This window comes from Schistosoma haematobium, chromosome 2 (genome assembly GCF_000699445.3).
Source record: "Schistosoma haematobium chromosome 2, whole genome shotgun sequence".
Lineage (NCBI taxonomy): Eukaryota > Metazoa > Platyhelminthes > Trematoda > Strigeidida > Schistosomatidae > Schistosoma > Schistosoma haematobium.
Genome location: NC_067197.1, coordinates 8,764,672 through 8,780,686, shown reverse-complemented (window position 1 = coordinate 8,780,686; position 16,015 = coordinate 8,764,672). Strand labels below are relative to the sequence as shown.

At 29.7% G+C, this 16,015-nt stretch overlaps 1 protein-coding gene across 1 annotated transcript; it reads right to left on the bottom strand.

Moving 5' to 3' along the window:
* Window positions 1–959: 959 nt before the first annotated feature.
* MS3_00006146 (uncharacterized protein) lies at window positions 960–15,031 on the bottom strand (the record flags this gene model as incomplete). Its single annotated transcript, XM_035731316.2, has 2 exons — window positions 960–2,185; window positions 10,746–15,031. The coding sequence occupies one exon, from the start codon at window positions 15,029–15,031 to the stop codon at window positions 10,778–10,780; it is 4,254 nt and encodes a 1,417-aa protein (XP_035587325.1). The 3' UTR covers window positions 960–2,185; window positions 10,746–10,777.
* Between the last annotated feature and the right edge of the window lie 984 nt (window positions 15,032–16,015).

Below are 16,015 nucleotides of genomic sequence, written 5' to 3'. Positions count from 1 at the left end.
GGGTTCATGAAGCTAGATCACTATGGAAAACCTGAAATTAATGAACGACCGTGTTATATCCTAGTGAAGGTTAAATTACAAGTAACTACCGAGGACTATTAATGGACTAATATTCTATAAATATTCATATTGTATAATTATTCAATAATTAGATTATGTATATTTATATTCCCCTTATTATAAGCTTCACTTTGACCTATAATTCATTATTATACGACTTACTGTCCCTAAATTGTGCCCAGTTTATTAACTACTGCCTCCCACGTTCACAACCACTTTTTGGCTTTATTATGTACAAATATTGTTTCCTATTTTGTGGTGCATTGCGGTATGTTTGTTTCGTATATTAACACAGTATGTTTGGAATACATGATTCGCATATTGAAAGCTGGTATTGGAATTCTGGACGCAAGTGGACGGGCTAGGCAGACATAGGACCAAATAAGACGCTAAGCTGCTCATACCGGTCGAACGTCATTGGTTTTGGCACAGTGGAAAGATTGTATAGACCGTATTTTGATTAGTGGATAAGTCACGTGATAAAAGTCGGACATCAGTCATAACAGACCGTTTCGTCCCAGTATGGGATTCCTCATCAGCGCGCATCCACAATCCTGCTATGGTGGGATTCGAAACCAGGATCTATAGGTCTCGCATGCAAACTCTTAGCCCATAGACCACTGATCAAGCCGGAATTCAACAGTGTTAATATCTAACTTCAATCAATCTACAAAATTAAATCACCATTCATCATTATTATCAGTGAGTTACTATTGTTGATTTGTAGAAATTTCCTAGTGTTTTCTTCTTTCTAACACAATCAAATACTTTTTTAAATTTTGTAAAACATTGAAAAACTTAAAACAGAAAGAACATAATTAAAATCTTCACTTTAAGATGTCTTATTTAATAATAATGATAATCATAATAATAATAAGAAGAAAAAGAAGAAAAGAAGATATTTTCATTACATTTATTTACAAAATAATTTCAATAAATATAATCAATAAACAATCATGATGATGTATTTTCTTTTAACACTTTTTTGGTTTGTTTTCATTATCATTCACAATAGTCATAATCATAATGGTAGAAAATAAAACAAAACATAACGCAAAATTAAAAAAAAAACATTTGAACATTGAACAACAAAACATTTAAACAAAAAGAAAACAAATTGAATGTTGAATAAGACAAAAATAGAATATTTTTTAAAATATAGACGTATACATATACAGTATTTGAACTCGTTTTTTAAAAATTCAACAGGGTTTTTTAAAATAATCAAAAAAAATTATAAAAAAATTTTCCGCGGTTTTTGAAATAAATACGGCGCTTTAAAAAAATTATTTTTTTATCATCGTTGCATACCAGAGATGAATAGAAAAAACAAACGATTTAATGTTAAATCAGATGAGACAATACCTCATAAAGAAAAAGTTATTGAAGACGGATATAATGTTAAAGATACTGTAGTTCTTATGGATGTGAATTATTAGGCCATTGGAAATGTGAAGAAGAAGAAGAAGAAGAAAAAGACAAGAAGGTCATGAAATAAGAAGATTACAAGAGAGATTGTTCATTCTGTGAAAGAATCAATAGAATTACATCTCATTCCTGTCAATCTTACAAATTGAAAACCATAACCAAAATACGAAATGTATTTTCTATAAATCTATTCATTGAATCTATAAGAAGAATCATTTATAAACTGTAGATTATACTTTACAAAAAAAGGTTTAGTGAATGAATTCAATGAATCATTTACAAGTCTCATTACTAAATTCAATAAATGAATTAACCATACAAGATTTATATAGTTATTTAAGACATGATACATTGAAATTGTTTAAACACAATCACTAAAGAAGTTCAATTTAAAAAAACGCTGTGGTTATTTCAAAACACGCGGAAAAAAATTAAAAAAATTTTTTTTGGTTATTTCTAAAAACCCTGTGCAAAGTTTAAAAAACGAGTTGGAATACTGTATATAAAGATTTAAGGTAAAAAATATTATTATTTTCTCAATGTATGTTTCATTATTATTAAATTGGCTTCGTTTTAAGTTTGCTAGTGATTGTTTTCTTTTTAATTTCATTGTTATTCATGAAAAATCGTTGATTTATGGATTGTTCCCATGACTATTCACTTCAGAGGAATATTCTTTCATTTTATGGAATTACTTCTAGGATAGAAAAAATCAATTTGAATATTATCAGAAGGGGTTTGTGGAGATTTTAGAAATTTCACAGACTGAAATCGTGAGTCAATTGAAGATAGACCATCATGGAAAACTTGGAAGAAGTGGACGGCCGTTTCGTCTTAGTATGGGACTCCTCAGCAGTGCGCATCCACGATCCCGCACCCCGCGAGTTCAACAAGGTCTGTTGTGAGATATCAGCTCCCTGAAGACAATGGTGTACTGTGGCGCAACTTCGTGGATTGGTTGAGGTTACACATTAACACCATTGGATGCCGGCTAGCTCAGTGGTCTAGTTGGTTAAGCGCCTGGCGCGAGACTGATAAGTCCTGGTTTCGAATCCCGCGGGCTGCGGGATCGTGGATGCGCACTGCCGAGGAGTCCCATACTAGGACGAGTTGGCCGTCCACTTCTTCCAGGTTTTCCATGATGGTCTAGTTTCAATTGACTCATGATTTCAATCTGTGAAATTTGAATATTATTATTATTGTTATTATCATACATAAGTCACAATGAATATAATATCACATAATGTATAAAGAGTAATGACAATAAATAAAGTAGATTCGTTGTACGTGACTACTGATATTTTTGTTTTAATTATTTTAACAAGACACTGAAAATGTTAGCAAATTGTTTAGCTGTTATGAGTAGCTTAAGTTTGTTCAATGGAAAGTTATCACATATCATAGAGTTACTTAAGTCGATAATGAGTAGTTAATAAGACTGGATGATATTCACTCAATAATGATAATAATATTTAATTGAAAATTTGTACTTTTGGAAGCTGATACATTAGATAAAATGATATTATAGTTCGTATGTTTGATTAGATATTGATGTTTTGTAGCTATATGTAATACTAAAACGTTAGGATGGATCAACTGTCAATATGATAGGGAATCGATCCAAAAAAAATCACGGACAGTTTTAAAATAAAAATTAGGTCAAAGAGAAAGTTAAATATACAGATAATAACCGGACAATATTTAACAAAAACCTGTCAACGTCGGTGGTACTGGCCATTAGTCATTTGCACAGAAATTTGAATAGATCTACCCAACTTTTGTGCTGATCATTTTGTTGAGAAAGACAACGAAAGCTGCTTAGTGCCTCTTTGTTTATGACAAATCCCTAAAAAATCTCAAACTATGATGAAAATAATTTTCACCATAAAATTCATAAACAACACCTTTAATGACAGAGAATTAGACGAAAATGAAGACTTAAAATATTTGACTGATTATGATTTTTTATCAGATTGCGAATCTGTGGAGATTGTACTAATTTTATCTGTTTAATTCATGAGTTTATTTAAGCTAACAACAAGCCGTTTCGTTCTAGTATGAAACTACTTAACAGTGCGCATCCACGATCCTGCACACGGGACCCGGACCCAAGACCTTCGGTCTCGTGCACGAACGATCAACATCTAGATCACTGATCCGACCTACATCCGACGGTGTTAATGTCTAACTTCAATAGATTCATAATCTTGCCTAACCATTCATCCACTGTGTGAGGTGGATAACTCTCTCACACCCAACTGGGATTGAACTCCACTGGTCACGACTTCTTACTAGAATTCCAGAAGTTACATCTTGAAGCTAGTCACCAGTGCGCACATGTTTATTATCAGAATGATGATTTCTAGAGATCATAGTAATTATAATTTCATAATAAGGTTGATCCACGACACCATATGCAAGACTGAAACTCAGGATCTTTGATCTCATGCAAACCATTAACTTCTAGACCACAGATGTGTTCTACTTTAAATTTGTAGAAAGTATTTAGTAAAACCACCCAAAAAATCAAAAGCCCAGAAATAATAAGGTTAAGATGAGATCACTTATAATATTAGATTGTCTGCCTGAATCAATGAGTGTACAAAATATACGTATTCAAACTACATTTTCGTATTTGACTTATCCACTAAAGCGGATTAATTCGATGATTACATACAAGGATAGCCAGGATTTAGCGTTCTAGACTTCGCAGATGATCTGGCCCTTCTATCGCACACGCAACAACAAATGCAGGTGAAGACGACCAGTGTAGTAGCAGTCTTAGCAGCAGTAGGTCTCAATATACACAAAGGCAAAAGCAAGATTCTCCGATACAACACAGCATGCACCAATCCAGTCACAATTGACGGAGAAGATTTGGAAGATGTAGAAACCTTTACATATTTAGGCAGCATCATTGATGAACACAGTGGACCCGATGCAGATATGAAGGCGTGGATCGGAAAAACAAGAGCAGCATATTTACAACTGAAGAACATCTGGAACTCAAAGAAACTGTCAACCAACATCAAGGTCAGGATTTTCAATACAAATGTCAAGGTAGTTCTACTGTATGTGGCGGAAACCTGGAGAACTACGAAAGCCATCATCCAGAAAATACAGGTATTTATTAACAGTTGTCTACGCAAAATACTTCGGATCCGTTGGCTAGACATTATTAGTGACAACCAACTGTGGGAAAGAACAAACCAGATCCCAGTGGAAGAAGAAACTAAGAAGAAGAGCTGGAAGTGGGTAGGACACACATTGAGGAAAGTACTGCGTCACAACGCAAGCCCTCACATGGAATCCTCAAGGCTAAAGGAGAAGAGGAAGACCAAAGAACACATTACGCCGGGAAATGGAAATAGACATGAGAAAAATGAACAAGAATTGGATAGAATTAGAAAAGAAGGCCCAGGACAGAGTGGGTTGGAGAATGCTGGTCGGTGACCTATGCTCCATTGGGAGTAACAGACGTAAGTAAGTAAGTAAATAGCCAGGATTTACATTTCGACAGTAATCATTCATACGATCCAAGTGGAGTCGAATCATGGATCTCACAAAATCGGTAACTCCGTTGATAACATCGTCCGATCTAATTGACTCACCATAATATCTATAACGTCTGCTTATAATTTTATAATGTTTATATTTAATAATAATAATAATGGTGTATATACAATAATGCATTTTTAAAACAAACATTATTGTGAGATTTTTGTTTTATTCATTAAAATATTTTTTTCTTGCATTTATCAATTTCAATTATCAAAACTTAATAGGTTTACATTTAATGGAATTCAATGTTTAATATCCAGTAGATTCCATCGATTTCACATGTTTAAACAGTTAACACCTGTTCAGTAAACTGATAAGTGTAAAATCATTTGATAACGTGGTTACAAAAGAAATATGTTATACAATCTGATGTCTTTTGATGGAGTTTTGTTCTTTCAACTGAATGGTTTGGTCGTGGAGTTTTCATCGTTTTTTTTTCGAACGACATCATCAGCATAAATGTCTACTTGAAGTTTGGACTGATGATGTCGTTTAGAAGAACGATGAAAGCTCCATGACCAAACTATCCAGCTCAGAGAACAAAACTTCATGAAAAATTATCCACCTGAGCTACAAATCTTCTTCAGTATCTAATGGCTTAAATTAATTGTGAAATCAAATTATCTTAGATTTTTGTTATGATTACAAGAATTCAGGTACATCTATTGAACGAGTCCAAAACTGAATGAAATGTGCACTTAAGATTTCACTGACAAGTGAAATCCAATTTAAGTAGAATCATACAAGTGAATCGGAATAGCGAAGTAATATGTTCAGGGTTCATACATATATATCAATTGGGACTAATCAAAATTTACCAATGAATACCAATAGTAGGAGATTAAAGCCTCTTACATTATACAGGGAATCCCTTATAAAATTAAGTAATTAAGTACGTCTATCTTTTCGTGGTTCCAAATTACTCTTTATGTTGAAATTGATGATTCGACTGACAAATCTTAAATTGGACCAAATGCACACTGTTAACTTTCACTGTTACTCAGTATTCAAAAATATTAATAAATTGCAGACTTAGTCAATATCCAGGTATTTATTCCAACAACACCTGGAAGTCGACGAAAGTCTGATAAATTCACTCATTCATTTAATTCATATTGTGAAAAATCTTATTTCTCTCAATCACTCATTGATGTTTATCTATTTACTAGTATAAAAATATGAAACCGTTTTATTTCAAGATGAAATAAACATTTAAAAAAAGTTGAAACCATGATATTCAGTGAAGAAATCTTTTAATAGAACTATTATCATATTTTAAATCACGAACTGATCTTAGCTAGACCATTATGAAAAACAAGGAAACATTGAACAACTGTTCCATTCTAGTATGTAACTCATCAGTAATCGAAATCCACGACCCCATCATAAGGAGTTTAATCCAAGAATTTCAGTCTCATTAGTTAAGTCATAATATCTAAAACAAAGTCCGTATGCAATGATGTACACGTTTAGTTACAACTAATTCACGATTCTAAAATTTTATCATTCATTATTTACAGTGATCATCTATCTTATATTCTATATGGTTGATCTCCACTGGTCATAGATTCTCATCAGAATAAAACAGTTGTCTAGATCTTTCTGGTTTTCATTATTGTTCTAACTAAAATCAACTAATGGTTTAAATAATAGAAGAATTTTTACAAATCTTATATTGCAAATTTCTGATCGAATTGTACAATTTTATTAGATCATCATGTTTATTCACAGTTCACATTTTATGTATGTATGTATGTATGTATGTAGTATCTATCTATCTATCTATCTATCTATCTATCTATCTATCTATCTATCTATCTATCTATCTATCTATCTATCTATCTATCTATCTATCTATCTGTCTATCTATCTATCTATCTATCTATCTATCTATCTATCTATCTGTCTATCTATCTATCTATCTATCTATCTATCTATCTATCTATCTATCTATCTATACGACTGTACAGCTTGATAATAAATTTACTGAAAAAAGAACTATATAGTGATTACCATATTTGTTTTTTTAATTTTTAAATAGAACTTATAATTATCACCTAGGAAATTATATACCTAATTGGATATTAATATCATAAGTATTTAGTATTATCAATTTTATTGCTTAGTTTTTATTCATTCATTCATTAATGTTATTTATATAGTTACTTCTGAATTTATTTTATATTTTATGAGTTTCATTTTAGTCCATTTAATATTTAACATTTATCATAATTTAAAATGTCCAAAAATTTATATTTTTTTCTTTACTATTCAATATCATTGAAAATGTGTGTATATTACAATTGGAAGAGTAAATGAGAATAACCACCTTAGGGAAACTGATATGGTTAATGTTAATTCTTATTCATAATCTTATTTAGTATTAAAAGTATAAAAAGGAAAATTGATTGATTTCTCTGCAAGAAAAACAAACAAACAAACATTCTAGATTATCTCTTTAAAATTTTCATTTCAGAAGACACATGAAGCTAATTCCTTTTCTGACAACTAGAACAACCATTAATTTAGATACATGGAATGCTTGTACAATGTGAGAGATTGGGAAAAGTCTTACGAATTGCTGCAGAAATGAAGAAATACAACCTGGAGGTGTTTGGAATCAGGGAAACACATTTACATTTTTATTACACTTTGATTGTATCCACAAAATGTTAACAGTTAGCATACGATTTTTCTAAATATATCAGTATTAGTATTACTATGAAACAGATTTTTAAATGTTTGACAAATTATAGATGATTTAAACTTATTTAAACCTACTTAATTCTAAGTAATCGAGTAATCTATTGTGTTGTAAAGATTTCACAGTAATATACGATTAAAGTAAATTACAATATCAGTTGTATTAGTATCTTACATATCATTATAATCTTATTTATTTTCTGTATAGAACTACACTTATATATTCTAAGTGCCCTGCTATGGCTGAGAGTGGGGTGGGCCCGCCCTAGCTCTCGAAATGCTCTCACACGGCCACGCGTATATAGCCTCTACCAGGGATGTCCTACTCACTGTCTTCTCGTGGCGGGGGTGTTGTTTACGAAATTGAGAGGACGAAAAGCGAATGCCCGGCGCTTTAACCGGATTCCAAACCAATGGTGCACATGGGCTCTAGTATCCTGGGGGAACAAATGGCGGATGAACCAATCGTTGGTCACCGGCTACCATGGGACCGCATCTCCTCACAATGCTCTACTGCTTTGTGGGTTAGACCTTTAGGTCAAAGCCTCGGGGTGTGGCCCCCTAATAAAACCACCTACTTCGGTTTGGGCACCCGGGCACTGTCCCAGCCCTCACACAAATCGAATGATCTATGTGGCGCATATCTATTTGGTGCCTCCTTGTACCAATGTTTATGTGTTTAAATAAATAAATAAATAAATATTATAAGTAAATCTTTGCATCAGTTTGAAAATACACCAAAAATAAATGTACACACACATGCTTGTATATACATGAACAAAAGATCTTTTCAAATATTTTTTCTGTTTAGTAATATTTCAATGATAATTGACATGGAAATTGAACCTTTCATTATAAACAAAGATAAAAAAATAGGAGAAAGATACTCATTATATTTTGATCATTACCAATTGATTAGTATCTTTATAAGATGCTTATTTCTATTTGTTTGTATGTACCTAGGTGAATGCATGTGCATGAGTGTTTGTTTATTAAATTATTTATTCAGATGATGTAAATACCATTCATAATTTAGACATTCTATATCTTGACATTTGTGTTAATTGAAGGTAATAGTCATACTATTAAAGATAATATGAATGATAATGATGATAGATTCTTCTTCTTATCGTTGTCCAATATTTCAATAGTACCATCATCTATCATTTCCTTTAAAACGAATCAATAATGTAATTTATGTTAATTATCAAATAATTATAGAATAATAATGTACTTATGTTGATTATTAACAATTCTAGACATTGGTAACTAACGTAAGTAATAGTTGTAATTAACTTAAAATGTAAATCAGCAAATGTTTATTAATATGTTATATTAGAAACTAATGAAAAATTATAAGCAATGATAGATATTGGCTAACAGCGGAATTCATGACGTGCACGAATCCAGCCTAATTCGAATCCCGGAGTGAACATCAACTCTGGGATTCAGGTACATCTAGCTGACGAGTTCCAAGTAGGAGGAGACGCGGATTCAGGATTCTGCTCCTAGCCACCATCCATCTTTACTTGGAATGCTTGTGAATTAAGGCAATTTCGAGGCAATCAGTACACGATTCACATATGCTAGTAAGAGACTGATCAGTTTTAGTCCTAAACGTCAGTTGGAAGATTCAAACAAATAATACAAAATGAATTTAATGGCAAATTACGTTTTATTTAACAAAGTTATTTTTTAGGAAGAGCTATACTTGATTATTTTATAGATATTTAAAAAATAACAGTCATTATAAATGTGGTCACAAACCGATCAATGTCAGGTCATCATCCTAGTATGGGACTTCCTAGCAGTGCACATACACGATCTCACACACTGGACTCGAGCTCTGGACATTTGATCTCGCGCGCGAACACTTAACCTCGAGTTTACTGGTTCGGCATACAACAATATTAATGTCTAACTTTGACCACTTTACGATATTATGCGATCATCTTATATTTTCGATTGTAATCTAATTTTGATCAGTTCATGATCTCAATAAAAACTCACGAACTTCACGACCCTTTATAATAAAAAGATCTGTTCAGATCACGTAGCATCTAAATTGAAAGAAATTCTATTTTTGGTCAACAATTTGGGACGATGTTATTTTATTACTGAACTAATCATTAAAAGTTTGTAGACATAGTGTTCATTAACATAGCATATCTGTAGTATTCATAGAACCAATACTGCTCCACAGAAATTAGCCTACACATTTAAGTCAGAATACGAGTTAAGTAATTATGTGGAATGTAATCTAGTGATTATCACTTTTTATATAAATTTCTAGGGTTACTTTTTGGTAACACCTCTTAAACAACAGATTGGTTTGTTCAACTTCACTTATCTAACACTTGAACTGGCTTTTACTCTATAGAATTAAACATTTTTTAAATTTTCGCACATGGAACCAAACAAAAGTAGGAAAGATGTACGTATATGAAAAGTTCTAACTCCGCTTAGAACCCTTATGTGGCTACTACCTGTCCGAAGCTTGGATAAAGTATGATGGTTGAACATGGAGTTAGAAATCCCATCCCGTAGAAAATTAACTCTCCAAAAAAACACTAAACAGAAAAGCGCTATGTGAAATGTAATGTTATACAAATAATTTCAATCTCTACTCAAAAATGACATGTGTTATCGGTAATACCTATCAATAATATCTAAAAATCATAATGATTTTCAAATTGAAATCTTGATTCAATTGAAACTAGACCACCATGGAAAACCTAAAAGCACTGGTTAAGCATTCATGCATGAGACCTACAGGGCTTGGGTTCGAATCTCGCGATGCAGGATTATGGATGCATACTGTTGAAGAGTTCCACAATATGACGAAACGGCCGTCTGGTACTTTTTCAAGCTGTCCGTGGTGATCTAGTTTTAATTGACTCATGATCTCAACTATTAAAAACTACTATAGTATCCACAAAACCCCTTTCTGATATAATGATTTATATTAATAAAGTTATGAATAAACTACTTACATATTCAATAGTATTACTATTATTATTATTAATCAAGTTGTTAAATATTCAGAAGGAGAATTTTTCTCTATTTCATTATCAATATTTTCATCCATTGACATAATTCTTACTTTACGTTTTTCAATGAAATGATCAGACTTTAATTTTGGTGATAAACTTGTATAATATGAAATGGGATTATTATTACTATTATTATTATTATTATTATTATTATTAGTAGTAGTAGTAGTCAATTGATTGAATTGTAATGTATTATGTTTTATAGGTTGTATTATAATAGAATCATTGAAATTATGATTTATATTATATGTAGTAGATTTTATAGATGATGGTGTATAACATTTACATGTATTCATTGTTTGTAATGTTGTATAATCATCAATTGGATATAATTCATTCATTGAATTATATGAACTTGTTATAATAGGTAATAATGTAAATTGTTTACAATCATGATAATAAATATTATCAGTATCTATAGTTTTTTGTTTATATGAATCATTCAAATGTGTATTGAATGTATTGAATGATTGTATTGTATTATTATTATTATTACAATTGATTGGTGAACAAGTATTCTGTGTATTTGATGAATAGGGATAGGAATGAGAATGGGAATGTGTTGATTGTAAAATGCTCATCACTTCATTTTTATCTATTCTCATATTACCATTATTATTATTAATATTACAGTTGGTTGGTGAACAAGTATTCTGTGTATTTGGTGAATGAGAATAGGAATGGGAATGTGTTGGTTGTAAGATGCTCATCACTTCAATTTTATCCATTTTCATATTATTATTATTATCATTAGTTAATTGTTTATGATTTGATGTACTAAAACAAAATAATTTAGAACATTGAATTTTATCTGATGTTATGATAGAATGATGTTGTATCGTTGAATTGGATGACCAATGACGTGCAAATATAATTAAACATAATGTAGCTAATAATATTAATAATATTAAACCTAATGAAAGTATTAATATTGTATCATTTGTTAAACGATGTGTTAATTGTTTAGATAATGATGAATATAATATAGATGATGGTGATGATAATAATAGATTAGAAGAATTATTTAATTTTTTATTAGTAGAATAATAAGTAGTATAATCATCATTTGTTTCAATATATTTTGTATTCATTATAATATTTTCATTATATTGATTTTTGAATAAATAATTAGATTTTAATTGATTTGTATATAATGGTATTGATTCTATTTTAACAATAAATCGAAGTGAAGCTGTACGTGGATTAATTATACTATCATGTACAATAATATAATAAATATATGTACCTGTATCATTTTGTTGTAAATCTCTATTTAAATATATATTACCTAAACTACGATCAATATCTAAAAATGAATTGATTGGTAATTGATTGATTGGATCTAATGATTTAGTATGATCGATATCGATTTCATTTGATTGACTATTTTTTAACGTATTATTATTGATTTTTATGTAATCTTCTTGTTCTAACATAAATATAAATGTATTTGATGTAGAATCTTTATCATTTACATTGACTGTCATTAATTGATAATATTTTTTTTCTAAATTTGATAGAATAAATATTTTATCTGATTGTTGTGGAAATATTATTATTGGATCATTATCATTTTCATCTTCAATTGTAACTAATACTGTTGTACTTGTTTTATGATTATCATTATTATTGATTGATAATTTATATTGATTATATAATTGATTATCATTGATTAAATCATTTGCATAAACATCAAATTCATAAATTGATTTTTCTTCACGATCAAGTATTTTTGTTGTATTTAAATAATATATCATAACATTTGGTTCATATTGATTAATGATCGATGATGATGATGATGATGAGGAGGAGGAGGATGATGAAGGAATGATTGATTTCCATAATTGAAATGGTAATTGTTCTTGTTTATGTAATTTAACAATTAATTGATCATAATCCCCATCTAAATCAGTAATAATTAATTGACCAACATTAACACCAATTGGTAAATTTTCTTTAATATTAAATTGATAAAATTTATGTTGAAATAATGGTTTATTATCATTTTCATTAATAATTTTTAATTTTATATTCATAGTTGATTTATGTATTGGTTGACCATGATCATGAATTTCAATAATTAAATCAATTATATTTAATGGTGGATAAGTGAATTCACGATCAATTGGTTTTTGTGTTATTAAATTACATGTTATTGGATCAATATGAAAATATTCATGAATATTAAATGATAATAATGGATCATTTATGATTGATAAAAGTTTACATGTTGTACGACTATTCTCACCATAATCTATATCAGTTATATTAAAATAAGCAATTATTGTACCAGTTGGTGTATTTTCTTTTAAATGAATAAGATTATCATTAGAATTTGTTATTGTATGTAAATTTTGTGATATAAGTTGTATCAATGGACTATTATCATTTACATCTATAATATGTATGATAATATCCACTTCAGATGTTTTTTTTATTTCACCAGAATCAGTACATTGAATTTTTATACGAAGAATTGCACCATTTATTTCTCTATCTAAACTATTTACAGTTAACATATTATATTGTACTAGACCGGGTTGACGTTTTACTTCAGTTAATTGAAATGATGTATTGATTGTATCTGTTTTATTATTATTATTATTGTGTATTCTATTTGATTTATTTACTAATGTACAAATGACATGACTATTCAAGGCATTAGCATCACGATCAGTAACTAAAATATCCGCTATAAATTGTGGTGGATCATTATTCTCTTCAATACGTGCAAATGTAGCTGGTCTACCAGTTGTTTCATCTATTCTTAAATAATCTAATTCAATTATAGGTATTTCATCATTAATATCTAATACATTGACAATGATATTTGCTGTAGATGTAAAAATATTATTTTGTATACGGGAATTCACTAACTGTAGATTATTATCTAGTTTACTACGACGATCATATTCACTATCAATAGCTAATACATCAAATGTATAACTAGTATGTTTTTCATAATCTAATGGTTGTTTTAAATATAATTCACCAGTATGTTCATTTAATTTAAATAATTGTTTTATCATATATTCGGTATTTGTAGCAAATTCATATTTTGTTAATGAATATTTTGTACTATCTAAATCTTTTGTAATCAATTTTAAGATAGGAGATTTGATCCAGCTTGATTCAATCACTTCAATTTTATAACATAATATACTTGTTGATTGTATTGATGTTAATGATGATATTACTGAAATAGGTACATTATCAGTAGATGATTCCATTTGTGTTATATTAGTTTGAGGTTGAAATATTGGTCCATTATCATTAATATCTTCAATAGTTAAATATATTTTTAAAATATTACGATTATCATTTATTGATGATGAAATCAATGTATTTGTTATAGATGATGAATCACATGCTTTCACTTCAAGTATATAATGATCACATAATTCACGATCAAGTATTGTTTTAACTTCTAAATATAATCCAGTTATTTCTTGTATTATATTTGTATTATATAGAATATCTTTTGTTTCTATATATAATGTAAAATCAGTTATAGTGATAGGATATAATTCATAACGTTGTATACTAAATTCTGGTGAATCTGGATCATATGCTAATGGTAATTGTATACGTGTACCAATTGGGACTGATTCTGGTATAGATAAATTAATCATTGAATGTGGTTGAAATGTAGGAATATGATCATTACGATCAATAATTATAATATGAATATCAATAAATTCTGGTAAATAAGGATAATTCGATTCCATTGTATGATCATTTTTTAATTGTTGTGATATAAATATACGATGTAATGCTATTTGAAATGTAAATTTACATTGATCTATAATTTTTGAATTTGATGATAATATTGATCTATATTGATAATTGATTTGAGAATAATCAATATTTAAATTAGTTTGTATATTATTTAAATTTTTATTGATTTGATATTGTTTTAAACATAATACTTCACGATCAATAATAGTACGTGTATATAAATCACCAGTATTTTCATCTAAACGAAAATAAATAGCTGGTGGACGATTACCACGTACAATAACAGCTTTGAAATGATCTGTTTTAAAATTGATAGGTTGATTATTATTATTATTGAAATGTGTAATACGACCTATTCGTTGACCTTCATTTGTATCATCATTTACATAAAATACATTCGGTTCATGAATAGGAATAGATTTAATGATATAAGTATTTAATAATAATGAAATAAAAATGAAGAATTTTAGTATGAAATCAACTTGCATTTTAAGTGTTCATTATATATAACTGCATAAGTTACCAGTTGAAAGAAGAGGATACAATAGTTCCTGGAATGTACTGTAATCTAAAATGAATGGAATATATACTAGGAGGTTTACTTGTGTATAAGATAGTAATAATATCACTGAGCTATAATAAATTATTTTTGATTGAAATTGTCATTCAAGTGAAGCTAGACCACCATGGAAAACGTGGAAGCACTGGACGGCCGTTTCGTCCTAGCATGTGACTCCTCAGGACCTATCAGTTTCACGCCAGGCGCTTAACCAACTAGACTACTGAGCTGGCCGACATCCAATGGTGTTAATGTCTAACCTCAACCAATCCACGAATGTAAGTCCTATCCACTTCTATCACTTCTTCCTAATTTCTTCTACCACTGGAATCTGGTTTGTTCTCTCTATATGAAGTGTTTACTTTCGAAATTCTAAACTCTATTTTCTTTTGTTGTTGATTGAAACAGATAAGTTGCATTATTAATTTCTATTTGATAAATGTATTTTAAAGTGTTAAGTACACTAAATGGTTGTGTTTTATACAATGAAAATATTGTTTGACATATTTATTAGTTATTATTAAGGTGTATCTTTGAATAAATATATATTTTATATGCTTTTAACAAAGGTAGGTTATTTTATAATTTACAATAAGACTCTTTTCTTATGACATTCAACTAATGATCAGTATTTTGAATGTCGATATTTCTGTGTCCGTTTTTTTGTCATTCTGATTAGACTAATCAATTTTCAACAAACTCTCTTGTTATCTACAAACTTTATAGTTACTTACGCCTGTTACTCTCAATGCAGCATAGGCCGCCGACCAGCGTTCTCCGAACCAATTTATCCTGGACCTTCCTTCCCAGCTCTATCTCACTTTTGTTCATTTTTCTCATGTCTGTCTCCATTTTTCGGCATAATGGCCTTCAGGATTCCATGTGAGGGCTTGTCTTGTGACACAGTTGGGTG